General features: G+C 39.1%; 10 protein-coding genes and 1 pseudogene across 12 annotated transcripts; 5 read left to right on the forward strand and 6 right to left on the reverse strand.

Annotated features, from left to right (window-relative positions):
* The first annotated feature begins 7 nt into the window (after positions 1-7).
* Positions 8-1,621, forward strand: LOC104776025 (protein LAZY 3-like). 2 transcript variants are annotated; one of them, XR_015595336.1, is made up of 7 exons: positions 8-228; positions 327-387; positions 476-771; positions 856-1,000; positions 1,121-1,172; positions 1,270-1,330; positions 1,477-1,621. XR_015595336.1 is itself a non-coding variant. In XM_010500019.3 (4 exons), exons 1-4 carry the CDS (start codon positions 223-225, stop codon positions 1,012-1,014), a joined length of 522 nt encoding a protein of 173 aa, XP_010498321.1. In that variant the 5' UTR covers positions 91-222; the 3' UTR covers positions 1,015-1,151. The 2 variants fall into 2 exon arrangements, 1 of the variants encoding a protein (XP_010498321.1); XM_010500019.3 differs by lacking the exons at positions 1,270-1,330; positions 1,477-1,621 and having other exon boundaries at positions 91-228; positions 856-1,151.
* A 285-nt stretch (positions 1,622-1,906) lies between these two features.
* LOC104776029 (sm-like protein LSM1A) lies at positions 1,907-3,275 on the forward strand. Its single transcript, XM_010500021.3, has 5 exons — positions 1,907-2,238; positions 2,378-2,446; positions 2,539-2,654; positions 2,753-2,815; positions 2,993-3,275. Exons 1-5 carry the CDS (start codon positions 2,178-2,180, stop codon positions 3,068-3,070), a joined length of 387 nt encoding a protein of 128 aa, XP_010498323.1. The 5' UTR covers positions 1,907-2,177; the 3' UTR covers positions 3,071-3,275.
* LOC104776028 (uncharacterized) lies at positions 3,239-4,674 on the reverse strand. The gene is made up of 3 exons (XM_010500020.3): positions 4,377-4,674; positions 3,872-3,993; positions 3,239-3,767 (listed from the first exon to the last, which is right to left on the reverse strand). Exons 1-3 carry the CDS (start codon positions 4,498-4,500, stop codon positions 3,447-3,449), a joined length of 567 nt encoding a protein of 188 aa, XP_010498322.1. The 5' UTR covers positions 4,501-4,674; the 3' UTR covers positions 3,239-3,446.
* Positions 4,675-4,797: 123 nt separating this feature from the next.
* On the reverse strand, positions 4,798-6,600 carry LOC104776030 (uncharacterized). Its single transcript, XM_010500022.3, has 6 exons — positions 6,057-6,600; positions 5,857-5,964; positions 5,595-5,756; positions 5,345-5,516; positions 5,182-5,255; positions 4,798-5,076 (listed from the first exon to the last, which is right to left on the reverse strand). The coding sequence occupies exons 1-6, from the start codon at positions 6,372-6,374 to the stop codon at positions 4,966-4,968; spliced, it is 945 nt and encodes a 314-aa protein (XP_010498324.1). The 5' UTR covers positions 6,375-6,600; the 3' UTR covers positions 4,798-4,965.
* A 121-nt stretch (positions 6,601-6,721) lies between these two features.
* Positions 6,722-8,170, forward strand: LOC104776031 (photosystem I chlorophyll a/b-binding protein 6, chloroplastic). Its single transcript, XM_010500024.3, has 4 exons — positions 6,722-7,040; positions 7,230-7,267; positions 7,337-7,854; positions 7,955-8,170. Exons 1-4 carry the CDS (start codon positions 6,793-6,795, stop codon positions 7,970-7,972), a joined length of 822 nt encoding a protein of 273 aa, XP_010498326.1. The 5' UTR covers positions 6,722-6,792; the 3' UTR covers positions 7,973-8,170.
* Positions 8,171-8,511: 341 nt separating this feature from the next.
* Positions 8,512-11,254, forward strand: LOC104776032 (putative polygalacturonase). The gene is made up of 5 exons (XM_010500025.3): positions 8,512-9,398; positions 9,806-9,926; positions 10,005-10,253; positions 10,348-10,501; positions 10,592-11,254. Exons 1-5 carry the CDS (start codon positions 8,928-8,930, stop codon positions 11,115-11,117), a joined length of 1,521 nt encoding a protein of 506 aa, XP_010498327.1. The 5' UTR covers positions 8,512-8,927; the 3' UTR covers positions 11,118-11,254.
* Positions 11,255-16,176: 4,922 nt separating this feature from the next.
* LOC147946681 (uncharacterized) lies at positions 16,177-17,097 on the reverse strand. The gene has a single exon (XM_087507205.1). It carries the CDS (start codon positions 17,095-17,097, stop codon positions 16,177-16,179), a length of 921 nt encoding a protein of 306 aa, XP_087363331.1.
* Positions 17,098-17,647: 550 nt separating this feature from the next.
* Positions 17,648-18,575, reverse strand: LOC147946682 (uncharacterized). Its single transcript, XM_087507206.1, has 3 exons — positions 18,368-18,575; positions 18,175-18,311; positions 17,648-18,118 (listed from the first exon to the last, which is right to left on the reverse strand). The coding sequence occupies exons 1-3, from the start codon at positions 18,573-18,575 to the stop codon at positions 17,648-17,650; spliced, it is 816 nt and encodes a 271-aa protein (XP_087363332.1).
* A 1,824-nt stretch (positions 18,576-20,399) lies between these two features.
* Positions 20,400-22,079, forward strand: LOC104776033 (protein TIFY 10A). Its single transcript, XM_010500026.3, has 3 exons — positions 20,400-20,812; positions 20,959-21,447; positions 21,556-22,079. Exons 1-3 carry the CDS (start codon positions 20,662-20,664, stop codon positions 21,717-21,719), a joined length of 804 nt encoding a protein of 267 aa, XP_010498328.1. The 5' UTR covers positions 20,400-20,661; the 3' UTR covers positions 21,720-22,079.
* A 518-nt stretch (positions 22,080-22,597) lies between these two features.
* LOC104776034 (FCS-Like Zinc finger 12-like) lies at positions 22,598-23,807 on the reverse strand. Its single transcript, XM_010500027.3, has 2 exons — positions 23,091-23,807; positions 22,598-22,903 (listed from the first exon to the last, which is right to left on the reverse strand). Exons 1-2 carry the CDS (start codon positions 23,780-23,782, stop codon positions 22,765-22,767), a joined length of 831 nt encoding a protein of 276 aa, XP_010498329.2. The 5' UTR covers positions 23,783-23,807; the 3' UTR covers positions 22,598-22,764.
* Positions 23,808-24,819: 1,012 nt separating this feature from the next.
* On the reverse strand, positions 24,820-25,849 carry LOC104776035 (ethylene-responsive transcription factor ERF017 pseudogene; annotated as a pseudogene). The gene has a single exon (XR_015595338.1). The product of XR_015595338.1 is annotated as an ethylene-responsive transcription factor ERF017 pseudogene (transcript).
* Positions 25,850-26,101: the final 252 nt, after the last annotated feature.

Consider the following 26,101-nt stretch of genomic DNA (forward strand, 5'->3'; position numbering starts at 1 on the left):
ATCGAGGGGGTTTATAGGAACTTGAACCCCAATTTTTGAATCGCTGGCTTTTTGCTGGCTTCAGGGATTTGTGTTTACTGTGTCTTTAAAAACATGGGACCACTATGATCATCTTTTATCTTCTAAAGCTATTCAAGGAGATAAAAAGATCATTGACAAAAAGAGAAAATTTCTTGGAGAAACACACATACATGTGTTCGCTCCTATATATGTCTCTGAAATATGAAGGTTTGTTTTCATATTCTGTTTATTTTGACTAGATTTTGTGCAGTGTTTGATCCTTCTTTGATCGTGTAAACATCTCTTGATCTTGTTGTTCTACACAGATTTTTAGTTGGGTTCAAAGAAAGCTTAGCGGAAAGAAACAGGATTCTACTTCAGATTCTTGTAAGTAAAGTATTCGTAGACTACTTGAACAATATTTGCATTAGATTATTGAGCTATATATTCATATTTGTTTGATGCATATACATAGCTCAAGAATCATTAGGACCTCCTTTGAGTAAAGAAGTGCAAGGTTGGCCTCAATACGAAGAAACCTTCTTAGCCATTGGAACACTTGGAAACAATATCTGCCCCAGGGAAGAAGAAGAAGTTACAGAATCTAGCAAAGATCTAACTGCGGTTAATACAGATGTTACTATTGGGAAGAAGAAATCGCTTTCTTTTCTTCTCAAGAAGATGTTTGTTTGCACAAGTGGCTTCAAAACTCCACCTCATCTTCTTGATTTGTCTAGAGGAGATACTATGCCCAATACTCGAATGGAAAAGGTACTTTATCTACCTAGATATATGTGACCAAATTATCCGATTAAGAGCAATGATGAAATCTATATATTGTTTGCTTGTGTGCAGATGCTTAGGACAATACTCAACAAGAAGATACATCCACAACGTTCAAATTCCATTGCAAAAAAGTACTTGGAGAATAATCATAAGATTATAGATGAAGCTCGTTCAAGTGTTGAGGCCAACAAATGGGTCAAGACTGACTCTGAATGTGAGATTTTCTAAATACATAACTTTGGTTATTCAGGTCACAAAAAAAAAAAAAAAATTCATCATAATAACATGTGATGTAATTAACCAAGTGTATATATAATGGCTGACTTTATTGCAGTATTTACTTAGGCCAAAAGCATATAATAAACATCAGAAGGACAGATTAGAGTGTAAGAATTTAAAAAATAGATGAATAAATTATTAGAAAGATGTAAAATAAGAATCATGAGATAGGGAAGCTTAATTCAATTTCTTTGATGATTACAGATATTGTCTTGGAGATGTAGATATCAACCAATAAGCTAAATGGACCTGATTGATAGTCATGGTAATAATTAATAGAATGTAATTATATAGAACCAGTTTTTGTTTTTTTTTCTTACTAACAGTTGAATTGTCTTCACTAAAATATAAATATAAAAAAGTAATTTACTGATTTAAGACACTTAATAATCAAAATCTCGTATGTTGCAGGTATCAGATGAGTAATGGTGGTGTGTATGTTCAAAGTGTTCAAGAATATGATGAAGAATAACATGGAGATGGGTCATGAAAATATCTCTCTGATAATCATCGTTTACAGTTGTATATTTTACTTGTCAAATTCCAATTTTACCTTCTTCTTTTTTTTTTTGTTACTCATTTCATTATATGGATTTGTTTTTTTTCTTTTCTTTTTTCAGATTTTTATGTTGTGAAGAAATCTGTTTGCTCATATGTACTGCTGTAACTATAAATATATTCATCTTATCAAACAAAAAAAAATCAGTTTTACTTGTATTCATATTTCATACTATCTACTAATAAGTGAATTTTGATGACTGTGATTTGGAGTCCATTAAAATGATGTAAAGGAACTCAAATGTAAAATAAAATAAAACGGGGTTGATGTTGTAATATTTACAAAGTTTGAGGGGTTTAAAGTAGTTTTTTTTTTCGGGTCGGATCTCGTCTGAGCAAACTTGACAGAAACAGAGGAGTCGTCAAACATAACGAAAACGATCCGATAGATCTCAAAGTCTCTCTCTTTCTCAGTGCAAATTAGGGTTCTTTAGATTCTCCTCCGTTCGCACGGTCAATTTCATCGAGGAGAAGAAAAAGGGGGAGAGTTGGGAAATTGGGAAACTGAGAGAAGTCAAAAAGGCAAATGCGAGTTGTAGAGTTGTAGAGTTCCAATGTCTTGGGCTGCTCCTGATGATATCTTCTTCTCCACTTCTCTTGCTGCTTACTTAGATAGTAATCTCTCTTTCTCTCTCCTCTCTCTCTCTCTATCAAATCTGTAGAAAAAAGGATAAACCTTTACCAAATGAAATGGTTGATAAAGATGTTAGCTTTGTCTTCTACTGATTCAACAGTCTCTTTTATGTCTTTGCAGAGAAGCTTCTTGTGTTGCTTCGTGATGGTAGGAAACTGATGGGTCTACTTCGGTCCTTTGATCAATTTGGTACCTTTCTTTCTCTCTTTTGCAAATGAAAGTCCAAAATCTCTGAAGCGATTTGATCTCTCGAAGTGTTTTTGTTTTCATTTTGATTGAAGCAAATGCTGTGTTAGAAGAAGCTTATGAAAGAGTCATCGTGGGTAATCTCTACTGTGATATTCCCTTGGGTCTTTACATTATCCGTGGAGAAAATGTCGTCTTGATTGGTGAACTGGTAATAGCTTTTTACCATATACAAACCAATTCCTTTTTTGCATTCTGAAATGAAAGAAAGATTTTGACAATGGAATCGGGTCTTTTTTGTGATCTTAGGACGTTGAAAAAGAAGAGCTTCCTGCTCAAATGGTTCAGGTTTCAGAAGCAGAAATCAAAAGGGTTAGTAGTGCAATAGCTCTTTACTTCTCTGATTCCCTTGTTGATTGCTTTAGCTTTTGAAGTTTGTTTGATTTGGGAAGCTTCTTGCAAGAATGAATCCTCAGCTGTGTTGCTTGTGTTTGTTGTTTTTGGATTCACTGACCCCTCCTCGATTACACTCTTCTTCTGTATAATCAGGCTCAGAAAGCAGAGAAGGAAGAAATGCTTCTAAAGGGCACGATGCGGAAAAGAATGGAGTTTCTTGATCTCGATTAGGGCATTTTACATGTGTTGCAGCATTGTAGAAACTAGAAAAACTGAAGATGGGGAATACAGAAGATCCTTAAATTATATAAGTCAAATGTTAGTTGCTATGTGTGTGTGGATGACATTTGGTTGAATCCTCAGAACATAGTCTCCACAGATAATGTGTATGGAATGAAATTGTTGCAGAAATTGATCTTGTTCTTTTTACTGACCATTATTTGATCATATCACAGTTCAGAAAAACCAAAGGTACAGAGATCAAAAGTGAACTCAAAGTACAACTTCAACCTTTGTATGGTTCTTAAATATGAAAGGAATTGAAAGTAACAAAACAACATAGTAAAACAAACCACTGAGCCATTAAAAGGCATCTCTCTAAGACCTCTCACTCTGGGTAAGATAGCATTGTGATAAGTGACTCGTGTTGAGGAAACTGCGACACGAGGTCAGACCGTTTCGCGAGCTCAAAGTCTTCGAACTGGAAACCCGGAGCGCATGTGCAGCCAACAAGAGAGAAATGGTTCTCAGAGTCTCTAGGCTCGGCCTTAACCAGAGTCCCATCATGAGAAAAACGAACATCCTTTGTAGGAAACGAACCAAACCAGACATTTGGAGGGACCGTGTACTGAGGCTTCTGATCACCTTCTATCAAGTCAGGGCCAAGACATGTGAATTTCAACTTCCCATCATCGTGGAGTTCCACCACCTGATCAAGACATGAAGAAGAAGCCATATTGAAAGAACATAAATTATATTCGTCTTCACATTCTATGGTTTTGTTCATTGCTAATGGCAAGAGATTCAACTTACAGTAAGGGGTTCACCCAAATAGAAGTGCCAGGTTTCAGCCATTGGTATGCGATGAAGATGAGATACGCTCCCAGATGGAAGCATGAAGTAGATACATGTGCTCACAGCTCTGTCAACCTTAACTGCAGAGATTCATAAAAGACAAAAAAAAAAGGATCAAACTTGTGAGACGATCTGCAGACAAAGAATTAAGCATGGTTGAATATAGAATCCAAGCAAATTCACAAACCAAACATACTATCATCTATCAGAATAAGAGGAACAGTAAGAATTTTATGGGAGCCATGAGTAATGGATTGAAGCCGCTAAAATTGATCATCTTCAACAAATCCAATAATAGTGAGATAACACAACAAATTCTATGTCAGATGAGATTTCGGAGGATCTTACCGCTGAAATCTCAAAAATGCAAAATCGGAAACTAATGACTACATACTATATCAATAAGATCCCAAATCAATGGAAGCGATTGATGCAAATAAACGAGAAAGAGAGAGAGAGTTACAGGTTGGAGGGAGCTGAGAGGTGGAGAGGAGAATAGAAGTATCTCTTAAAGTTTCAGAGAAAAAGCCTCCTTCTGGGTGAGACAAGAGGTTGAGCTTTCCGACGATTTCTGAAGACTTCACCATCTCTGAGGATACCCACTCACTCACTAACCGATCTCTCTCAAAGTCTCAAGCTTTGTCCACCAAACTCCAAATCAGTTCTAACTTGGTTTGGGCTGCGGTATGTTAATTTCTCATTTTTGTTATATATATAACTGCCATCCAAAATTGACTTTTCTCTACTAACAGGACCACAGCTTTCATTTATCTCTACAATATAAACACCCTACCAAATTGATAACTTCGTTAACAACTTACTTTTCTGTTCACTTACACAACAACCATACACAGCACACGTTTCATCCGCAATTACAAAATCAAGATTCCAAACTCAATGGTTTATTCAAACGTAGAAGATAATATCTATAGTTCATATCCCTTTTACTTCAAGTCATACATGTTCATATCATTATTATAGCATATCCCAACTTAAAATATTGGAGAGTTCTAAACAAAATGAAGCTGAATCATGTCTAAACGTGTGATCTTTCAAAACGTCGAGCCACCACTTCTTCTGGACATCGTCTGCATAACTCCATTCATTAGTCCTTGAACTGATTTCCCAACTCCAGCTCCTATGTCTTGTGCAAAATACTTGGCCTGCCACAAAATGTGATATTGAGCATGAGAAGTTTTCATTTCAATTCCAATGTTGTAGGTTAGTAGCAACAAGTATGAAGCATATTGAAAATGGTTTTACTTTACCTCTTGTATGCTCTTCTTCAGATCAAAAGCATCTTTGACTCTGTCATCCAAGAATGCCCATGTATCGCGATGTTCTGCTCAAAACAAAACGATATCAAACTTTGAATAATTTCCTTTGATGGCGTAGTAGCAATGCATCCAAGGGAGGAGGACTAAAACCAACCTAAAGAGTCATCCGTGAGCATGTAAATCTCAGTGGTTGAGTAAACACCTCCAAGAATAGTGCGCTTGACATACCAATCTAAATCTGAGGCTCCATCCCCAACAGCATGCCATACCTCATCAACTAACATTGCCCGTTGCTTAAAACTCGTTGCAACATTCAGAGGATGCGCCTATTTCACCAAAAGGATAGATATCAGGAGGAGCTTGTGTTTATCATGAAACAGAGAGAATTCGAAAAAGAAACTTACTTGGATGCTTAGAGCTTGGGGCCATTTCGACATGTAAGGGAGTTGCATTTCTAGGCGAATTCTAATGAGCTTGGCAATGCGTGCACTTGGAATCAGGTTTTGCAAATCCAATCCAGAATCTATTTTATCCATAAGCAGCTGAAGGCATTCATCCATGAAGAACTGAAACACAAACATGAAACTCAACAATACAACCACCAAAACCCAATCTTTTAAGCTCAAAAATCTACAAAAGTTTTAGTAATTCAAAAGACCGCATTACCTCAACAAGTGCAGCTTCTTTCCTGGAGAAAGAGCCAACAATGGAAGGAGACACACCAACATCCCTTGAACCAGCCATCATCGCTTCCTCAGTCCAACCTAATCTCGGCTACACAAAACTCCCAAAAAATACGGAAACTTATTAATCTCCCCAAAAAAATTGAAACTTTTTGAGGCAAATCTATGAAAATTTATACCCACCACATGACGGAGAGACGCAGAGAGAACACGAGCCTGCTCTTCCTGAAACTCAGCTCTCGGCTTCCTGCTCTCATCTCGACGTGGTCCTTCCCCTGTACTCGTTGAAGAAGAAGACGCCGTGTGACCCGATTGATTAGGGTTAACAGACTGATTACCACCCATCGGCGATTCAGCATTACCACCCACCGACGAAGTGCAGAGACCGGAAGTGTAATAGGAAGGGATGATCGTGGACCTGAGCTTGGGAAATCGGAGGAGGCGGGTGGCTGTAAAAGCACCACCACCGCCGAGAAGACGCTTCGCCGCCGTACGGTACATCGTTCGCCGGAGTTTGAGGGATTTTGAGTATTGTGTGACACGTAGATGAGATCGTTGCCACGAGAAAATTAAAAAGGCCCTTCCTTTGATGATTGCTCCTTAACCGACCCCTGCTTTGCCCAAGTGAACTGATTTGATGAACAAATCAATTTGGGCGTTTTCTTAATTTGTAATTTATTTATTTTGCCTCCTATTTATGATTATTTGCTTATATGATAACAAACTTATTAATTTGTCTAAAACATACATAATTTATAACGTTGTTCATGAACCACATCGAACCGTACACGTGTCGCGTAACACTGGCTTCACAAAATTCTTCTGGATAACAAAGCCCCATAACATACGAAGTTCATATACAATCACATAAACACAAGAAAAAAAAAAATGTTTATTATCATCTCCGCACGAATCAAATATGGCTCTTGCCATTGCTTCTGCTCTCACTTCCACTCTGACATTATCCACGACGAGCAGAGTCGAGATCCCGACCGAGAGAAGACGGCAAGTACCGTGGTGTGCAACACTGGCCAGTGGAAGAATAAATAGCGACCGTGTGGTGGTGGTTCGTGCTGGCAAAGAAGTTTCTAGTGTCTGTGAACCACTTCCTCCAGACCGTCCTTTGTGGTTCCCTGGTAGCTCTCCACCTGAATGGCTCGATGGCAGGTTCGTTACATAACCACTCATTCTTTTTTTTTTTTTTTGATAAGAACATAACCACTCATTCTTTATAATTGATATTATTTTTTTTGTCCATTAAACTTTCGTTACATTATCACTCATTCTTTATTGATACTATTTTTGTTTATTGAACTTTCAAGACTGACTTTAAAAAAAAAAACCTCGTTCTTGCAGCCTACCTGGTGATTTCGGTTTCGATCCTCTCGGTTTAGGTACGGAAATTAAAAAAGAAAAGCCGGTATAAACCGAGTTTTAGACTAACTAGTGTTTGTTTTTCATAGGGTCTGACCCGGACACCCTCAAATGGTTTGCACAAGCTGAGCTCATTCATAGCCGGTGGGCAATGCTGGCAGTGACCGGTATCCTAATACCGGAATGTCTCGAGCGGTTAGGTTTCATCGAGAATTTCTCATGGTACGACGCAGGGTCACGTGAGTACTTTGCGGATTCCACTACGTTGTTCGTGGCTCAATTGGTATTAATGGGATGGGCAGAAGGTAGAAGATGGGCCGATTTGATTAAACCGGGGTCCGTCGACATAGAACCTAAGTACCCACACAAAGTGAATCCTAAACCGGATATTGGTTACCCGGGAGGTTTATGGTTCGATTTTATGATGTGGGGGAGAGGTTCTCCTGAACCGATTATGGTTTTAAGGACTAAAGAGATTAAAAACGGACGGCTGGCTATGCTTGCTTTCGTTGGATTCTGTTTCCAAGCTACCTACACTACTAGTCAAGATCCAATTGAGAATCTCATGGCTCATCTTGCTGATCCTGGTCACTGCAACGTCTTCTCGGTAAGCTGTAACATATCATGATGATCATTATCAACTTATCATGATGATAATAATGTGTGTATTGATGAGCCTTCATGGGTACGTACTACTTATTTTGCAGGCATTTACATCACATTGATCAGGATTAGCTCTTCCCATAAATATATATATTTTATTCTTATATATAAATATCAGCAATTATGGTTTATGGATATCGTTGTGTCGAACTTTTGTATATAGTTTCACTCGCCATTTGTTACAACTTCTGCTTAATTAATTAAGTTGTAAAATGTAGAAGAAACAAGACAAAAAAAAGATGAGCTTTATTACTTAAAAATCCTTAATTACAGAAGACCCACTTGGATGAGATTTCTTACATAAACTTGAAAAAATAAATCCAAAAACATAAATAGATGAGAGAAAGTTATGGAATATGCATGCATGTGATTCCAAGGATTCATGAATTATATATACGCATATCAGCAGCATATTTGTAAATGAAGTTTAATTATTCTAAAATACAAAAAAAAAAACTATACCTTGAGAGAGTTTGTTTATGTGATATTTATATTTATTTGTAACATGAGACATATATAAAAAAAATATTTCAATTGTGCTAAATAGTGTTATTTTTTTGAAAATTTGTGAAATGAGTACTATTTTTGTCTATGATTTAGTGCTAGTTTAGAATATTTTCTATTAATTATTAGTTTAATCAGTAGAATTGGCCGTGCCACACGCGTACACACACATAAAGTCCCCGCGGCACAGATAAAAAGGATCTTGAAGCTGTTAAAATTGAGGCGAAGGTTCTGGTGTGTGGCCGTGTTGGGGTGGGGGTGCACGGAAAGAATCAAAACATACCAGACTAAACCGGAACGCTAGATATACCGGTTTGGTTCAATATAGTTTCGCCGATTTCTCTCGCACACCAAACTCCTTGTGTCTCTCACCAGCTTCTGACACAGACTTGGCACCTCTCAGTGACGGATCTTTGCGTCTAATTCACTATTTCTCGCGGCTAGATCTGAGGAAACCCAACAACAAGAACCAGAACCCCCTCCTCATGTTTCTAATTCCCAGTAAATCGAATCATGGTAGAGAGTTTGCTTCCGACTCGGTTCCAATTCCATCTCCAGAGACTTGAACCGAAGCGTCGTCTTACTTCTTTACTTGCTTCTCACAAAACGACACTCTTCACATTTCTCTGGATCGCCGCCTTTGGTTCCGTCTTCCTATGGCAACGAACGTCTTACGTCGCCGGCTCTGGAGCTGGTCCCGTCGGAGGAAAGTTAACCATTTTCGGTAAGATCAAACCGGTTCGGCCGCTGCCTCGACTGAGACCTGTGGTGTTCGATTTGAAAGATTTCGGAGGTGTTGGAGATGGGTTTACTCTTAACACTGAGGCGTTTGAGAGAGCGGTGGTTTCAATCTCGAAGCTTGGGAGAAATAGCGGTGGTGGTCAGCTGAATGTGCCTCCTGGACGGTGGCTCACGGCTCCGTTTAATCTCACTAGCCATATGACTCTTTTTCTTGCTGAGGATTCCGAGATTCTTGGTGTTGAGGTTAGTGGAATGATTTGATTCCTCTATGTCTCGATACAGCGGCATAAACACAAAAGGTTTATCCTTTTGGTCCATTGATTTTGATGATTGAGATGCTTTAAGCCCTGTTTAGCTCAAAATTGTAGAACTTTTAGCCACCACTAAGCTTAGAACTTGAGATTTCTAGGTTACATGTAACTTTACTTTAGCTAAGTTACAGTAGATTGACTGTGTTTGCTTGGTTCTGTTGATTAGAGGTACATAACTTAAGAGATCTTATGTGTTTGAGGATAACAAATGCTAGATTTGGTATGCAAATGAGAGTATAGGTTTACAAAGCAGAGGTTTCTTTCTCAATGAGAATATGAGACTTTACGTGATTGCTGTGTGAATCTTATTTACCAAGTTGTGTCACGTTAAATTATCAGGATGAGAAGTATTGGCCTTTAATGCCACCATTGCCTTCCTATGGTTATGGTAGAGAGCGTCCGGGACCTCGTTATGGGAGCTTAATCCATGGTCAAAACCTCAAAGACATTGTGATAACCGGTTTGTGATTTCCTCCTTCGAGTTCATGTTGGTGAAATTATCAGAAATGAGTTAGTGATTAATGGATATAACAAACAGGTCACAACGGAACAATAAATGGACAAGGACAGTCGTGGTGGAAGAAGCATCAGAGAAGACTTCTCAACAATACGAGGGGACCTTTAGTTCAAATCATGTGGTCCAGTGACATTGTTATCACCGACATAACAATGCGTGACTCACCCTTCTGGACTCTTCATCCATATGACTGCAAAAACGTTACAATAAGGAATGTCACCATCTTAGCTCCTGTAACCGGAGCACCAAATACTGATGGAATTGATCCGGGTATTGTTCTCTTACCGCCTACTATCTTTCTCCGGTTATCCTGCGTTTGATAGATTTGTAACTTCTTTTGCACCGTGTATCTTTCTGTAAACAGATTCGTGTGAGGATATGGTAATTGAGGACTGCTACATTAGCACCGGGGATGATGCCATCGCGATAAAGAGTGGATGGGATCAGTTTGGCATTGCATATGGACGACCTTCAACAAATATTCTTATCCGTAATCTCATTGTTCGCTCTGTTATAAGGTAAAGAGTTTTCTCATTTTTCATGTTACACTGCAGAAGTTCAATCTCGTAAAACAAAATAAGCAAAAAGGTTTCTATATATTTTGACAGTGCTGGTGTATCAATCGGAAGCGAAATGTCCGGTGGAATATCTAACGTGACGATCGAGAATCTTCTGATCTGGAACTCGAGACGCGGAATCAGAATCAAAACGGCTCCAGGACGAGGCGGTTACATCAAGAACATAACCTACAAAAACCTAACACTAGATAACGTTCGGGTTGGTATCGTGATCAAAACGGATTACAACGAACATGCAGATGATAATTACAATCGGGAAGCGTATCCGACGCTTTCAGGATTCAGTTTCACGGGAATACACGGACAAGGAGTGCGAGTGCCGGTCCGGATTCATGGGAGCGAGCAGATTCCGGTAAGGAATGTGACGTTTCGGGATATGTCCGTTGGGTTAACGTACAAGAAGAAGCATATATTTCAATGTTCGTTCGTGAAAGGACGAGTCTATGGTTCTATATCCCCACGACCTTGCGAGAATTTTGATTTGTACGACGAGGAAGGTCGTCTTGTTAAGCCTGCTGCTGAGTCTAATGTGACGGACATTGACTACGACATTTGAATGTTTTTTTCAATTCACTGTCATCTGAGGATCATTTGTGTGTACATAAACGTAAATTTTGGGACACAAAATGAATGTTTTTTTTTTTTTTTGACAGTTTCTCATTCTGATTAATAATTTGTAGTTTTAGTTAAAAATCATATAGAAATATCTAAACTGAAGGAGTAATCTAATAAAAGAATACGAAATTGTAATGAATGGATGAATATAAGACTCAAAACTCATAAATGTTGAGGCTTACAGTTGCGCGGTAGAATGCTTAGAAAAATCAGAATGTCCATGTTGATGTTTATATATGCGATTACCGGAAGCACATGTTGCCGTTTTCGACTCCATGACTATGCTCGCATATCTACGCACGAGTCCATGACACAGGCATGGTATCAGCATATTCGATGAAACGGGCTCATGATCCTCCCTTACAAGAGCGGACTCATCACACCTTAGACTCGGAGACTAGTCCATACCGCTCTTAACTAGGTTTTGATCGCCAAACTCGGACCCAAAACCAATAGCGCGAATTGTGTTTTAGTAGACCGAACCGAACTCAAACAAATAATATAAATTTCCTGAAATATCTAATATATTTACTATAAAATATAAATTTAATGTCACGAGAAGCATGTTCCACTAATAAAGTGAATTAACACAGTTTCAAACATTTATTTGTAAATTATGCAGAACACCGACGACTCCAATAATGGTCGCGACCCATGTGGCGCTTCATCAACTGTATTCTTTCTGACTCTATTATAAAATATCATGATATTTATAGTACTTTTTCCGTTTCAAAATATAAGATGTTTTAGAGTAGTTTTTTGTTTCATAATATAGAGTGTTTTCAAGTTTCTATGCAACTTTTAGATTAGTTTAGTATTTTATATTATGCAGTATTGTTTCTGATTGGTTGAATTTATTAAAAGTAAAAGCTTCTTAATATGCGTGCTTTAGTTAAAACATCTTATATTTTGAAACTGAAGGAGTATTTGATAAGTCTAACAAACGCATGCGTAACCTTTTTACAAGTAAAATATAAAGAAATGCAGAACAATTGTTTGATCATTTCTAGAAATTTCATGTGCATATTATAATTTTTCAAAACTTGTATTTGTATCATTGCTAGTTACACAAACACAAGTATTTGGTAAAGAAATTAAAACTATACGACGTGGCTACTTATGAATCTATACTTTGCAAATTCAACCACGTAAGTTTCGAAAGCATTACCTACTCTATAAAAAAATAAAACGCTAAACGAAAAGATAGGCAAGCACTTGTACAAAAAAGTATATTAGATGTTACATTTTTATAATTCTGGTTTATCGTTTAACAAGAATAGAAAATAAATTAAGAGCCGTAAAAATAAAGGCAAACTCAAATTGTGCATGAATAGCTAGAGAATACAAATACAAATATATATATTTGGACACGTTACTCAACTTGCATCGCGGATCTGTATTCCTTCCCCCAACCACAACCACTACACGCATTTCCCACGAGTTTAACGATCTTTTCCGTTTAATCTAATCCTATCTACTTGCGCAGGTTCCATAAGCCCACACATTTCATATCTTATACTAGTATGTTCTAACTTCTACCTAAGTCCTAAACAATAATAAACTCAAACCTAGTTGAGTTTTTTTTAATTATTAGTGAAGAAATATATTGAATATTAATTAATATCTAATCTTCTTCTAATTAATAAAGTTTGTATCGATTATGTAAAAGAAAGACTCGTTGTTGTATTGGACGACTTTTTCTTACTCTTAATATATAGACATTATAATTATACCATATTCTATGCAATAGTCTGTGGCGTAGTCTGCAAACTTCATCCAATGGTCCGAATTGTGTCGAGTTCATATTACATTATAATATTTTGGACGTAATTTGTTTACTGATTAATGTAGTACGAAGGAAATTGTGTTGAACAATCCAAGTTTAAATATTATAACTGTGTTAAGACCTTCTCAGCTAACTTTGGTAGTATGATGAGAAGATGATCAATAATTAGAGAGACACACAATATCAATAAACATACAATTATATATCAATGAAGGAAGGGGCAGCACACACCAATGATGATATCTCAATAAAAAAAAAAAATTTGTTCTATACAAAGAGATAGGAGCTCTCTAGAGCACCATTTTAGCCAATTTATGTGAAAGAAATGACATGGTAGTGGTACTAATTCCCAACAGAACCTGAAGGATTTGTATTTGTAGTTTTAGTATAGAGAATCTTCACGCGTAGAAAACCGAACCAACCATAGTTGGACACGTGCTGTACAAAATAGATGCAGACAACGTGCACTTGCCTTCTTGTAGTTTCCTCCTTTTTTTTTTTTTGGTAAAACAGAAGGAGAAGGTGTTAGACTCCTAATTTTATTAATGAATCAAAACTTAAATATAAACATGTCTCGAAATTGCATGTCTAACAGAATCCTGCAACACAATTGCCGCAACACTCGAAGGACTAGAATCAAACAAATGCAAACCAAGCTATAAAAAGAATGTAGAGTTCGCTAATCCGTCAGCAAGATACGGACCACCCAGTCCCTAGAAATAAAGTCATGGCACAAGCGTACCAGAAACGACAGCGGATGAGCCTCGCTAATCCTTGTCCGGAGAAAGCCCACCACAATCTCTGAATTCACCTCTAACTCAAGCCGTTTCACCCGGTTCTCCCAAGCAATAACCAGACCATAGTAAACTCCCCAAAGTTCAGCCATCGGAGCTGAGTAAATACCGATGTGTAAAGAAAAACCAGTTGCCACTCCCCCATCGCATTACGCAATACACCCCCTGCAGCGGCCAATCCCGGGTTTCCCTTCGATGCCCCATCCGTATTCACCTTCCACCATCCGACTGGCGGATAGGACCAACTTATCAAACGTTCCTCCCTCAAAGGTCCCTCAATCGCTAAGTCTTTTAAAAACCTCACACGGTCCCGGCATTTACCTTGAACTCCAAACACATTCCCACACCTCCATTTCCAACCCCACCAAATAGCAAGACTAAACAAGGTTGAACAAGCCATTACCCCTGAACTTGATTCCATAGACAGATTAGTATAAAGCCATTCCAATAAGGTTAATGAGAAAAACCTATTCAGTTTCTTTGCTGGCACTAAACACCTCCAGACTCCAGACATTGAAGGACAGTCACGTAGAATATGCAAGATAGTCTCTTCCCCCCCCCCCCTTTGCAGACTATACAAATCGCCGAGTCAGTAAGATGACGTCGAAAGCGTTCTGCATTCGTCATGAGAGCTTGATGACCAATTAGCCACAAGAACACTTTCACCCATTTTAGTACCACGGTCCCCCAAACTCGATCCCAAAACTTATCAAGTTGTGGTCCCTCCACCTTCACACCGGTAAGCAAGGCATACGCAGAGCGCACTGTGAATTTTCTGTGTGCATCCCCTGCCCAAGATAAAACATCTTTAGTTCCAGTCAAAGAATCTAACACGACAGACCCCAACCGCAACCTGGTAATTTCTGAGATCCATGGCATTATAATACTCAGCGACCACCCTCTCCCATGTTCCCATAAATCACTAGCTAGCTCATCAACTCGATTCATAGGAACCCCCACAGGACTCAGCTCCAACAGTGATCGATCCATCAACCATTTATCTTTCCAGAACCGAATTTGTCGACCATCTCCTGGAACCCATCCATAACCTGGTAACACCACTTCCCTGATCCAAGTCGCCACACAACGCCAAGTAGAGGACCAAGTATTCTTAGGAGTCAGCCATGTAATTGTATGGAGATCCCCCACCCGATACTTACTCCTCAAAACACGAGACCATAAACTCCCTTGGTCATTTAAGCCACCCCACCTTCGCAAGTAAAGCCTTATTCATATCTTGCAGTATTTTAATACCGAGAACTTCTTCTCTCCTAGGAAATAACACTCATAGTATGAATTGGAATGGCTCCCAAGACTGCTTTCGTTAGAGTAAGGCGCCCCGCGAGACTCAAGCAGCGTTGCTTCCAACCAGCAAGCTTAGTGGAAACTCTCTCCAACACCTCCCCAAACATTGCTTTATTCAACCTCTTCTGAAGAACATGCATTCCCAAGTACTTACCTAAATCCTTTGTAGACTTGATTCCACTCTCCTCTGAGATGCGTATCTGCAGGTCCCTTGAGACATTCTGAGAGAAATAAATCTTGGATTTCTCAAGACTCACCTTCTGACCTGACACATAACAGAACTGTTCTAGGATCCCTCGAATAATCCTAATTTGTGCCACCGAAGCTTCTGCAAATAATATCAAGTCATCAGCGAAGCAAATATGCGAAAGAGGAGGACCTCCTTGGGAGAGGCGTATCGGTTTCCACTGCTTCCCACTAATTGCTCTATCGATCATTTGACAGAGTCTTTCCAAACACAACACAAATAAATAAGGGGATAAAGGATCCCCTTGACGCAGCCCGCGGGAAGGTTTGAAGGACTCAGTCATTTCACCATTCCACAAAACATTCATTGAAGGATCTTGAACACACTTCATGATCCAGCGAATCCATAAGTCTGACAAACCCGCAGAGATAAGGGTATCCTCTAGAAAATCCCATCTCACGCGATCATAGGCCTTCTCAAAATCAAGCTTAAGCAACATCCAACCTTTGCGACCCTTCTTCCTCCGCATAGAATGAACTGCCTCCTGGACTATAACAATATTATCGATGCTTAGTCGCCCAGGTATAAAACTCGACTGAGCAGGCCCTATCAGTTTCGAAATCACCAACTTCAACCTCGACACCATCACCTTCGTTATGACTTTGAAAATGACATTACAAAGACTAATAGGGCGGAACTGTGTTACCCGTTCCGGCTTAGCAACCTTTGGTATCAAACATACTAACGCATCGTTCAGTCCTGACGGAAACTCGCCTGTTTGAAAAAACTGCAACACAAGGTCCACCACTGACTCTCCCACTACTGTCCAACAACTTTGATAAAAGATAGGCTGGAACCCGTCAGGTCCCGGAGCTTTATAAGCACCCATGTTACCGATAGCCGCTTCCACCTCAGTCGACAGAATCGGCTAACTCAGACTAAGCTTCTCATCCCAAGTAAGTCTCTTAAAACCCACCCACGGTAGGCTTGGAACCACCAAATCCACATCAACCAACGAGTACAGTCTTTTATAATATTCAACCGCCATATGTTCCAATTCCTTCGAGTCTGTCACCCAAGTCCCTAAATCATTTTTCAAAGCTTCCACCCGATTACGACGTCTCCTAATGATTATGGAGGTATGAAAGAAACATGTGTTGCGATCACCAAGTTCAACCCACTTCTCCCGAGATTTTTGAAACCAGAGGACCTCCTCCTGCTCCAACATGATATCTAGATCATGGATGAGACTCTCCTCCTTATGCAGCAAATCATCCGTCTGCATAACATCCAGTAAGTCTTTCACTTCCTTGATCTCCCTCAGCAACTTCTCTTTACGATGATAAACATCCCCAAAGACCTCTTTGTTCCATTTCTTCAAAACCATCTTCAAGGCATCCAACGCCTTTATGGTATATAGATCAGGTCGCCAAGATGCCTCCATCAATTCTTTAAAACTTTCATGACTTAACCAAGCTGCTTCGAAGCGAAATGGTCGCCGACTAGGATCCCTATCCACCATTGGACTCAGTTGAACGTAAACCAGGGCATGATCTGAAGCCAGAAATTGCAAATGAGAAACTATCGCCTCCTGCCACTTCAGTCTAGCCGATGCACAGCACAAAACCCTATCCAGACGCTTAACTACAAAATGTTGTGCTATCTTCCCTCTTTTCCAGGTAAACTTGTTCCCGTGAAAGCCAATGTCGATCAATGACTCAGAATTAATACAGTCACCAAACGAAAGAGAATCAGCTGACAACTGCCCATTTCCTCCCGATCTCTCATCTAGTCGAATGATAGTATTAAAATCACCTCCCACAATCAAAGGATCTGCAACTCGAACCATCGTATCATGCAGCTTGGTCTATAACCCGCTCCTTCGACTCACAGTAGGAGCTGCATATACAGCAATAACATGGACTACCTCCACACCATTCACTACACGGGCATGAATGAATTGGTCAAAGGACTCAACAATATCCACCATACCGATCTCCCTTCTCCACAACAACCATAAGCTACCGCTATGCCCATTCGTATCTACCCGGAACGAATGATCAAAACCCAGTCCCTGACAGATGCGACTCGCATTCTCCCCACCCGCATGAGTCTCAAGGACAGCAAGTAGATCCGTAGCAAACTTCTTCAATAAATAACGAATCGAGCAGCAAAATTGAGGTTTATTTGTCTCCCGACAATTCCAAAATAAACAATTCATAATGAATTTACAGCAAAACACCAGAACCACCGGGGAAACCGTTAAGCAACCGAGGACTCCATCGGTCTACCCGACGAGTCATCTCGCAAATCATCTAGACAAATCCCCCCATTATCCGGAGGAACCGACTTCTCCATCGAGATCTCCTCAGAACTCTCTCTCCCAACTACCTCAACCGTCATAACAGAGCCACCCCCTTATTTTTATGAGACTTACTATCTGGGGGCCCAATCCGGCCCAAACTTTTTCCTTTGCTTATCTGATCTTGCGGATCACGCTTCCCACCCAGCAATATCGGGACCACCCTCACATTTTCCTTATTCGACCTAGTCTGAATATTTTCTTGCGTATGATCTGCCAAAATCAATGATTTCTCCAAATCTCCAAATTTATTGGAAATAGTAATATTCGCGATATCTTTTGGTAAGATCTCCTGGAGATTACGCCCAACTCCCCCTGTCGAACCCCCTGCCGCAAAAGCAACCATCCGCTGTGATGAACTGGCTTTCCGACCACCTTTACGAACTGCAATAAACCCGTCATCTGGCTTATCCACCGTCCCCGACATGGTCCCTACCTCCCGCAAAGGCGTACTAACAGTCTCTGTAACAATCGCACGGCGTGCACCAAATGTCCATAGATACCACAACTGGAGCAAATATTTGTCAACCCTTCGTAAGAAACGAAGTATCGTTCTCCATTCACTTGCACTGTACCCTTCAATGGCCTCCTCAAATCAACCTCAACACACACTCGAGCGAAGTGAGCTCTATCAAAATTGAGCATAGTCATGTCAACGCGAATAGGTGTCCCCAAACCTCGAACAATGGCATGAGGATTCTCTGGTGATAAAAGTTCAGTGGTAGATTAGACAACCGAACCCAAACCGGCGTCGTACCGATCTCATGCTTCAACGGATTGAAATCTGCAGACCAAGCCTTAACCAAGAGAAAGCTCCCAAACACTTTCCATGGTCCACCCGTCAAGGCTGCCATATATTCCTCCTCTTTTTTGAAGAGCACCATGAAATATTGTTGTGGAAGGTCAAAAACGTGCATCTCCCCCACCGGCTTCCACAACTCCTGCAGCTTCCTACTCAACGCCATAATCGAGACATGACGTCCTAGAACCTTCACTAACATACACTGCTTCCACAGGCCGTTCATGGCGTCCAACACCTCCTTCCTGATCGTGATGACAGGTTTACCATCCTCTCCGTTCGGGAAATCCAGACGTACTCGTGAATCAACAAATTTTCCATCTAGAACCGCTTCCGGCGACAAACGCCCACTCCCCAAACTAATTTTCACCTTATTCACTCATGAGCTCCCGGGATCCGGCGGATCCCCTACCGGAGAGTCTTTATCACCCAGATCCATCATCACCGTATCAATCGCCATTTTTTTATCGCTGTTCATATCATCTTTTCTATAATCGTGTTCAGTGTTTGAACACCAAAAAAGAAAGTTGAAAATTCTCAAAGAAAAAAAAAAGCAGAACATCCTCATTTGTTTTTATTTATTATTATTATTATTATTTTTTAGTTTTTCCTTTTTTAAAAACAAATATTTATTATTATAATTTTAAAAGAAAGTTAAAAAAAAAAACGCATAACAACAAAAACGTGGGTCGACGGAACATGTGGGTGGTGGACTTGTCTTCTCTCGGGGACCACTCCCCACAGTTTTTAAATTAACGCCGTGAGGTTTTTTGCTCCGTTTACGTTTCTCAGTTTATACGATTGTACCCTCCTCCTCTCTTGCTTAACTTAATCGACAACATATGGATTAATAGGGATAATAAGAATAAATAGGGGGATTAGGTTCCAATTTCTTATAGACGACAGTTTTGATTAATTAGGTCTTACATGTCATTCGTATTTTTTCCCTTAAGTACCACCATGCAAAGTTGCAAACATCACTTTCGTTTTTAAGATTTATCATATATGGTTTTGTGACGGTCGACATGTGTGTTGACTTTTATCTTGTGCTTTCATTTAATTCCAAATCGACAACTACTAAGCTATGGTTTTTTAGTTTATTTCTTATTTATTATGCAATAGACTAACTTTAATCTGTAATATCTGCATGAATCACGCGATTATAATAAAGCTTTCCAAAATAATACTTCCCTCCGTTTCAAAATATAGGATGTTTTAACTAAAGCACGTAGATTAAAAATTTTTTACTTTTAATAAGTTCAACCAATCAGAAACAATACTGCATAATATAAAATACTAAACTAATCTAAAAATTGCATAGAAACTTGAAAACATCTTATATTATGAAACAAAAAACTTCTCTAAAACATCTTATATTTTGAAACGGAGGGAGTACTATCTTTTTCAAATAAATTTATCAATAGATTTTGATTATAAAACTATATTATTCTGAAATGAAGCGCAATTACAAATGCTAATTATGCTGAGTCTTGACTGTTGACTGCTTATAACGCGTTTTGCTTGTTTTTTTTAAAAAAAATTTTTTAGCCTTTTTTTTTTTTTTTTTTTAATGTGGTTTCTCTTGTTTTGGTTGATTTCTTGTTTTGTTTATCTCTTGTTAATATATCAGGTACTAGAAATTATTATCACCAAAACCATGAAGAGATCGAGGATTATGCCTCTTAATCAAATTTTACATTAATAATAATAAGGATAAAATCTAACAATCTTCTTCTTACATGCATCTTGAGTTTTTAGTATTTTGACTTCGTCCCACTCCCACCAACAAACAAACAACCCAATGGATTAAAATAAAAGTAGGTTCGTGTGTGTTGCGTAGGGATATAATCGTCAATTTAAAAAAGAAACGGAAAGCGTTGAACGTGGAGAACAGTGAACCAAGCAAGACACATTTGCCGATTTCATTAAAAGAAACAAAAAATAAAACACGTGTTTTTTATAACGCACTCTGATTAGCTAACTTAAAAGTATTAAGTATATTAATTTTTATAATATATATATATATATATGCTTTGTTATATTTGGGAGGTAGGAAGCAACTCTGTACCCAACCAAACCAAACTCCAAATACCAAAAGAAAGTTTTAAAGGAGACGCCTCTCATTTCTCCCTCGTGACACAAACGCAATTTGCAGAGAGCAACCAAAACAAGAAAGAAGAACAAAGTTACCATCAGTTTTGGATTCGATTTTTAGCTATAACAGAAACTCTTGTTTGTTAAGAAAAAAAAAGATGTCGATTTCTATGGAGTTCGTCGCTAGTCGGAGATTTACTGGGAAGCCTAGCTTCTCTCTGACTTGTAGTCGTTTGAGTCAGTACCTTAAAGAGAACGGTAGCTTTGGAGATCTGACCTTAGGCATGGCATGCAGGCCTGACGTCAATGGTAAGCAAACCTTCTCCTTTCTTCTAGATCCGTGTTTTTTTTTTCTTATTCTGAATTCTTGAAAAAAATTTACAAGAAAATTAAATCGAATTAGAAGAAATTTTAGGACAGAGGATCTTATTACTTTTGGATCATTGCATTTGCAGGAACTTTAGGCAACTCACGTCAGCCGACAGCAACTATGAGTTTATTCCCTTGTGAAGCATCAAACATGGATTCCACGGCGGCAGCTGCAGCTCAAGATGTTAAACCTAAGAATTTGTTTCCTAGGCAATCAAGTTTCTATTCCTCATCTTCCTCTGTTCCCAAGGAGGATGTCTTGAAAATGGCACAGAGTACCAGATCTGTGAAACCAGAGTCTCAAACTGCTCCATTGACTATATTCTATGCCGGGCAAGTGATTGTATTCAATGACTTTTCTGCTGAGAAAGCCAAAGAAGTGATGAAATTGGCCAGCAAAGGAACCGCTAACAGCTTCACCGGTTTCACATCTAATCTCAACATAAACCAAAGTGTAGCCAAGACTACTACTCAAACAAGCAACGTCGTCGCTGCTACCCCAAACCAAGTTCCTCATCCCAAGAAAACCGCAACACAAGAGCCAATCCTGTCCTCCTCAACTCCAATGACATGTGGTAATTTTTTTACTCAACCCTCCTTTTGTTTACACCTCTTTGTAGCTTTGTTAGCCCGTAATCATCAGAAACAGCGTCTAACAGAGAACTCTCTCTCTTTTTTTACAGAGCTTCCTATTGCTAGAAGAGCTTCACTCCATCGGTTCCTAGAGAAAAGAAAGGACAGGGTCACCTCAAAGGCACCATACCAATTATGCGATCCAGCCAAGGCGTCTTCAAAGCCTCAAACCTCAGACAACATGTCTTGGCTTGGTTTGGCAGCTGAAATTTGAACCCTAACCGCTGCACCATCCTTAAACCGTACCGAGAAATTCTTTTGACGTTGCTTCAAGATATAAAAGCTCCTCCTACCTTCAAATCAAACCTTCCTGCTTCAAGCTTGTTATATTTTTACAACTTAACTATTCAATGATTAGGAAACTTGATATATTTGTATGTATTGATTAGTGATCGATTCTTGTTAGTATTTTCGCTTTAGTTTGTTGTTTTACGTACTAGGTGTTTGTAACATGTCTTACCCCTTTCCCTGGGTTATCTCAAAATTAGTTTCGTATGCGACTGATTTTGTTTTTATATGAAACAATAATTTTTGTTGACGAACCATACTATCAATATATAAAGATCTTATTGTAGTTCTTCTTTCTAATCTCATATTTATTTAATCGTATCTTTATTTATGGTTTTAATCGACGAATCATGACTAGTAGTCTAGTCCTAGAGAGCAGAGATCATTCATCTATACACCAAGACCAAGTCAACTCAACTCTCCATCTTTTTCTCTTCCCAATCGAAGCCTCTTGGTAAATCAAAGTATTTTGTAGACAGGCCGAAATAAGCCTCTAATCTTCCTTTGGGCCCAAAGTGAAGCAGTCAAAGCCCATACCGTCCCTAAAACTTATTCCAACGGATGATCAGTTTTGTTATCCCATTCATTAGCATCCAAAAGCACTTTCAGAAACAAGTAAAACATACAGCTATAACTATAAGGCAGAGAGGTGTCTGTGCTTCAACACCATCCAAATGAACCCTAAGCACCTATAGACCTTGGAAAGGAAACAGGTTTAGGGCTAAAATTAGTTTATCCCTTCACTAGCTATAAGAACTAGTATTGTCTGTTTCATTTAACTAATTGTTATTAAAAAGATAGCACTGGTTTGAATTGTTAATTATTATTGTCTGTTTCATCGACAGTAATAATAAATCTCCTTTTTTCTATTTGTGAAAAACTCAAATTCCATACAACACAGAAGAAAAAAAATGTGAGTGAATTATATATCGGTGAAATCATCCGACCAATATCACAGCTTGTCTAGATGATTAAATTACGAATAGTCCGGCGACGTACGGAGAGCTCAGAACCTCAACCCTTGTCAACGACTTATGTTCTTCATACTTTAAACTATCATCCATTATCTTCACCGACCTACACTCTTTACTACAAAATCCTTCATCTCCTCTGTTACATTCATTCATATAGATCATCAGTGAAAATAAAAACAAAAAAATAATACATTTTCAGAGACCTCATTGATCCAATTCATATATATATATATTTTTTCTATAAATAGAGTTGTAATATATAAAAATCTTTTGTCATGATTTAAAAAAGAAGGGACATTAATTAATTAATTAGAGGAGCTTACTTGTACATGTAAATGTCTTGGCCATGAAGTTTCTTCTTGCACAAGCAACATGTAGTCAGAAAACCTGGAGAACCTCTGATTACGTTCCTCTTCTTCGCCGGAGATTCCTCGGAGATTTGGATAGATTCTTCTTTCCACTTCCGATCACGGCTATTACCAAACTCAAATTCGCGGTCGTTGTAATAGACTTTGGTGAGGCCATCACGAGTCGTGACGCAAGTGTATTCCTCAGAGAGATCGATCTCCGCCGCAAATTGGAGTCTTCTTGAACACCAAACCGGGTCGGAACCATTCGAACCGGTTCCAGAATAGCAAACCGGATAGGTCCCGTTGCCGGAGTTCTCAAGCGCAGCGACTATACCCAAACCAATTCCACCGTCAACGTACCTCTTGGGACTTGGTCGATTAGCCGCCGCCGTGGAATATTCCGGAGAGAAAATGGAGTTATTAACTGCAGGAACCACCATGTGGGATAGTTTCCAGGTCATTGGATTGCTTGATAACATAATCAAGAACTGAAAAGAACCTTCGAAAGATATATATATTTGACGATGAGAAAGAGAGCCATGCAAATGGAAGAAGCAAATTCTTATAAGGGGAAAAACACAAAATATATATATAGGGAGAGAGATAATAACAAGAGAAAGAAGATGAAATGGAGAAGCTAACGTAGCTCCATCGGATATCCGCATTTCTTTACGGGTCGGATATTCGCATTTTTTTTTTTTCTGATTTGCTATGTTACGTTATCTCCCTTTATTACAACTCTGTTTTTTTTTTAATATCCAGATTCCAGATCCTATTTCTTTTATTTTATGCAGATTTAGATTAATACAGTACTTTTTTTTGGTCATTTGTAAATATAATAGTAAAGCAGTCGGTAATTTGAGACAATTACGTAACTAGATTCTTTAATATTATTCTTCTTTTCTTGGTTGAACTTTTTATAAATAATATAAACTATATATATTTTTTAATCTTTATGTTTTAAGTCAAAAAAATTTCATAATTTTTCTGTAATAATTTTGGTTTAGATACTTCGGTTTATGGAAAAAAAAAGTGGAATTAAACTGCATAATCTTGCTACAAGTTTTCCCATAATATATTTATCTGCTGATATTACAGAGTGTAATATGATATTAGTATGATATCACTCTTATAACACTCCTGATCCGTTATATGCCAAAAGCAGACACAGAGTATCACATATAGGACGCCAGCAGCCGACCGACCGAGATTCTCGAAACGAATCCAATCGCCCAAGTCGTCCAACCGAACCGCAGATGCCCGTTCTTCGCGAATCACGTCATGGTAGAAGACTACATTAGCATCTCATCGAGTTCCTTCCAGTCGCTTCAAGCATTCAGAGCTCTCTCGAGCGTCATCGACATTTCCTCTGACATATCCGCTACGCCATCCATTGTGCCTAGCCCGGCATACGCATACTCACCTTTGATCGATGGAGATGATTTACTGGACTTAGGAGATCTCCCTGATACTCTCTCATGGACGTTCCATAGTTCACTATCCCTTCACCTGACAGCTTGACCACCATGATATGAAGGGATAATCACTATTAATATGACATTTTTATCTTGATCCTTAGCCCTTAGGTGTGCCTCCTTACTCTCTTGTATTGGTCCTTTGAATGACGAGCCAAAATTGTCCTTCCTTAACGGAGACCGACCGTAGCAGAGATTGTTCTGTCCGAGAGTTGCGGTGAGGGATATTACATAATGGGCTTGAAATAATATTATTGGGCTGAACCGTGTAAAATACAAGCAAGATTGGTTTATCCAAATTTTTATATACGTATTTTTATTATTATTAGGTTGGCGGCCTTGTTTAATCTGACAATTCTAACACGTGGGGAAAGAAAAAAAATGAATCCCTAAACCCCAAAAATCCAAAAACATTTGGGGGAAAAAAGTTAAATAAGGAACAAAAGAATTTATTTTTTAAAACCACAAATCAAAATTTTCAGATTCTCTGTAGTGTGATGGATGGATGATGATGATATGGAATCATGAAAAATTCAAAAATTCCAAAGAATCATGGAGGCATCGTAAGCCTCTTCTCCGTGATAATAATAATCGTGTTGTTGTGTCGGTGAAAGCTGTTCCCTGAAACGATCACCGGAGTACTCGTCGGAGTAATCATCGAACCCAGGGAATAGCCCAAACTCCGATGCGAAATTACCCGAACCAACCGTCGGGAGCATACTCAAGAACTCCGAATCAATAATGTCCATCGAGTTTAAAGTAGACTCTTGCAGTTGCCGTGTCTCGTATCCTGCTCGAACGCTCGAGTCCTCCTCCTCCGAGTTAGCGAACCTCGCAGCCGATTCTCGTATCTCCGACCGCGATAAGTTTCTTCCGCCGGAGATCACCGGAGGGTTATCGGGGAAATTGAACTTTGCATTGTTGCCTCGGAGGCAGTAAAGAGCTGCGTCGAAGGCTCGCGCCGCCTTCTCGGGAGTGTCGTAAGAGCCAAGCCAGATACGTTCTCTGCTGTTGGGAAGTCTGATCTCTGAAACCCATTTGCCCCATTTCCTCTTCCTCACTCCTTTGTACTTTGACTGCATCGAAGAAGAAGAAGATCCATCCATCAATCCGGTTCGGTAACGGTACGATTTCTCTATTTCCGGTTTAGATCTGTTTCTTTCAGTATTCAAGTTAGCTAGCTTTGTGGTTTCTTCGGTGTGTCTCAGTGGTGTTGATTCGAATTGGATTGATACAGTTTGGCGGCTTTAGAAATGTATTTATACGAGTGAATAAAGAGTGAGTTTTTGACTTTTTATGGCGCGTAAAGAAACCAAAAGAAAAAGAAAGTCAAAAACTCTAAAGGTCAATGGGAGCGCGTATGTACTTTCTAAAGTGGGGAGGATCAAATAAAACGCCGCAAAGTGTCAGGTGCGAATGGACACGTGGCGGATTTTTCAAGAGGCCTTAGTCTTATTGTGTGGTGGTCAGTAGTAGTCACGCGGGGTTACTCTCGGAGACTGTTTGTGT

Source organism: Camelina sativa, chromosome 3 (genome assembly GCF_030686135.1).
Source record: "Camelina sativa cultivar CO46 ecotype springtype chromosome 3, ASM3068613v1".
Taxonomy (NCBI): Eukaryota; Viridiplantae; Streptophyta; class Magnoliopsida; order Brassicales; family Brassicaceae; genus Camelina; species Camelina sativa.

Coding starts and splice junctions, on each gene's coding strand:
- LOC104776025 (XM_010500019.3), top strand. Junction 388..475: donor GGATTCTACTTCAGATTCTT/GTAAGTAAAGTA, acceptor GCATATACATAG/CTCAAGAATCATTAGGACCT. Junction 772..855: donor CCAATACTCGAATGGAAAAG/GTACTTTATCTA, acceptor GCTTGTGTGCAG/ATGCTTAGGACAATACTCAA.
- LOC104776029 (XM_010500021.3), top strand. CDS start 2,178: ATGTCTTGGGCTGCTCCTGATGATATCTTCTTCTCCACTTCTCTTGCT. Junction 2,239..2,377: donor TCTTGCTGCTTACTTAGATA/GTAATCTCTCTT, acceptor ATGTCTTTGCAG/AGAAGCTTCTTGTGTTGCTT. Junction 2,655..2,752: donor TCGTCTTGATTGGTGAACTG/GTAATAGCTTTT, acceptor TTGTGATCTTAG/GACGTTGAAAAAGAAGAGCT.
- LOC104776028 (XM_010500020.3), bottom strand. CDS start 4,500: ATGGTGAAGTCTTCAGAAATCGTCGGAAAGCTCAACCTCTTGTCTCAC. Junction 3,994..4,376: donor CTCTCAGCTCCCTCCAACCT/GTAACTCTCTCT, acceptor GAATCTCTGCAG/TTAAGGTTGACAGAGCTGTG. Junction 3,768..3,871: donor ATTTGGGTGAACCCCTTACT/GTAAGTTGAATC, acceptor TGTCTTGATCAG/GTGGTGGAACTCCACGATGA.
- LOC104776030 (XM_010500022.3), bottom strand. CDS start 6,374: ATGTACCGTACGGCGGCGAAGCGTCTTCTCGGCGGTGGTGGTGCTTTT. Junction 5,517..5,594: donor CCCAAGCTCTAAGCATCCAA/GTAAGTTTCTTT, acceptor TTGGTGAAATAG/GCGCATCCTCTGAATGTTGC. Junction 5,256..5,344: donor GCTCACGGATGACTCTTTAG/GTTGGTTTTAGT, acceptor TGTTTTGAGCAG/AACATCGCGATACATGGGCA.
- LOC104776031 (XM_010500024.3), top strand. CDS start 6,793: ATGGCTCTTGCCATTGCTTCTGCTCTCACTTCCACTCTGACATTATCC. Junction 7,041..7,229: donor CCTGAATGGCTCGATGGCAG/GTTCGTTACATA, acceptor TCGTTCTTGCAG/CCTACCTGGTGATTTCGGTT. Junction 7,268..7,336: donor TTTCGATCCTCTCGGTTTAG/GTACGGAAATTA, acceptor TGTTTTTCATAG/GGTCTGACCCGGACACCCTC.
- LOC104776032 (XM_010500025.3), top strand. CDS start 8,928: ATGGTAGAGAGTTTGCTTCCGACTCGGTTCCAATTCCATCTCCAGAGA. Junction 9,399..9,805: donor CCGAGATTCTTGGTGTTGAG/GTTAGTGGAATG, acceptor TTAAATTATCAG/GATGAGAAGTATTGGCCTTT. Junction 10,502..10,591: donor ATTGTTCGCTCTGTTATAAG/GTAAAGAGTTTT, acceptor ATATTTTGACAG/TGCTGGTGTATCAATCGGAA.
- LOC147946681 (XM_087507205.1), bottom strand. CDS start 17,097: ATGGTTCGAGTTGCAGATCCTTTGATTGTGGGAGGTGATTTTAATACT.
- LOC147946682 (XM_087507206.1), bottom strand. CDS start 18,575: ATGGCGTTGAGTAGGAAGCTGCAGGAGTTGTGGAAGCCGGTGGGGGAG. Junction 18,312..18,367: donor TCCGTTGAAGCATGAGATCG/GTACGACGCCGG, acceptor TTTTATCACCAG/AGAATCCTCATGCCATTGTT. Junction 18,119..18,174: donor CATTGAAGGGTACAGTGCAA/GTGAATGGAGAA, acceptor TATTTGCTCCAG/TTGTGGTATCTATGGACATT.
- LOC104776033 (XM_010500026.3), top strand. CDS start 20,662: ATGTCGATTTCTATGGAGTTCGTCGCTAGTCGGAGATTTACTGGGAAG. Junction 20,813..20,958: donor ATGCAGGCCTGACGTCAATG/GTAAGCAAACCT, acceptor TTGCATTTGCAG/GAACTTTAGGCAACTCACGT. Junction 21,448..21,555: donor CTCAACTCCAATGACATGTG/GTAATTTTTTTA, acceptor CTTTTTTTACAG/AGCTTCCTATTGCTAGAAGA.
- LOC104776034 (XM_010500027.3), bottom strand. CDS start 23,782: ATGCGGATATCCGATGGAGCTACGTTAGCTTCTCCATTTCATCTTCTT. Junction 22,904..23,090: donor CAAGACATTTACATGTACAA/GTAAGCTCCTCT, acceptor TGAATGTAACAG/AGGAGATGAAGGATTTTGTA.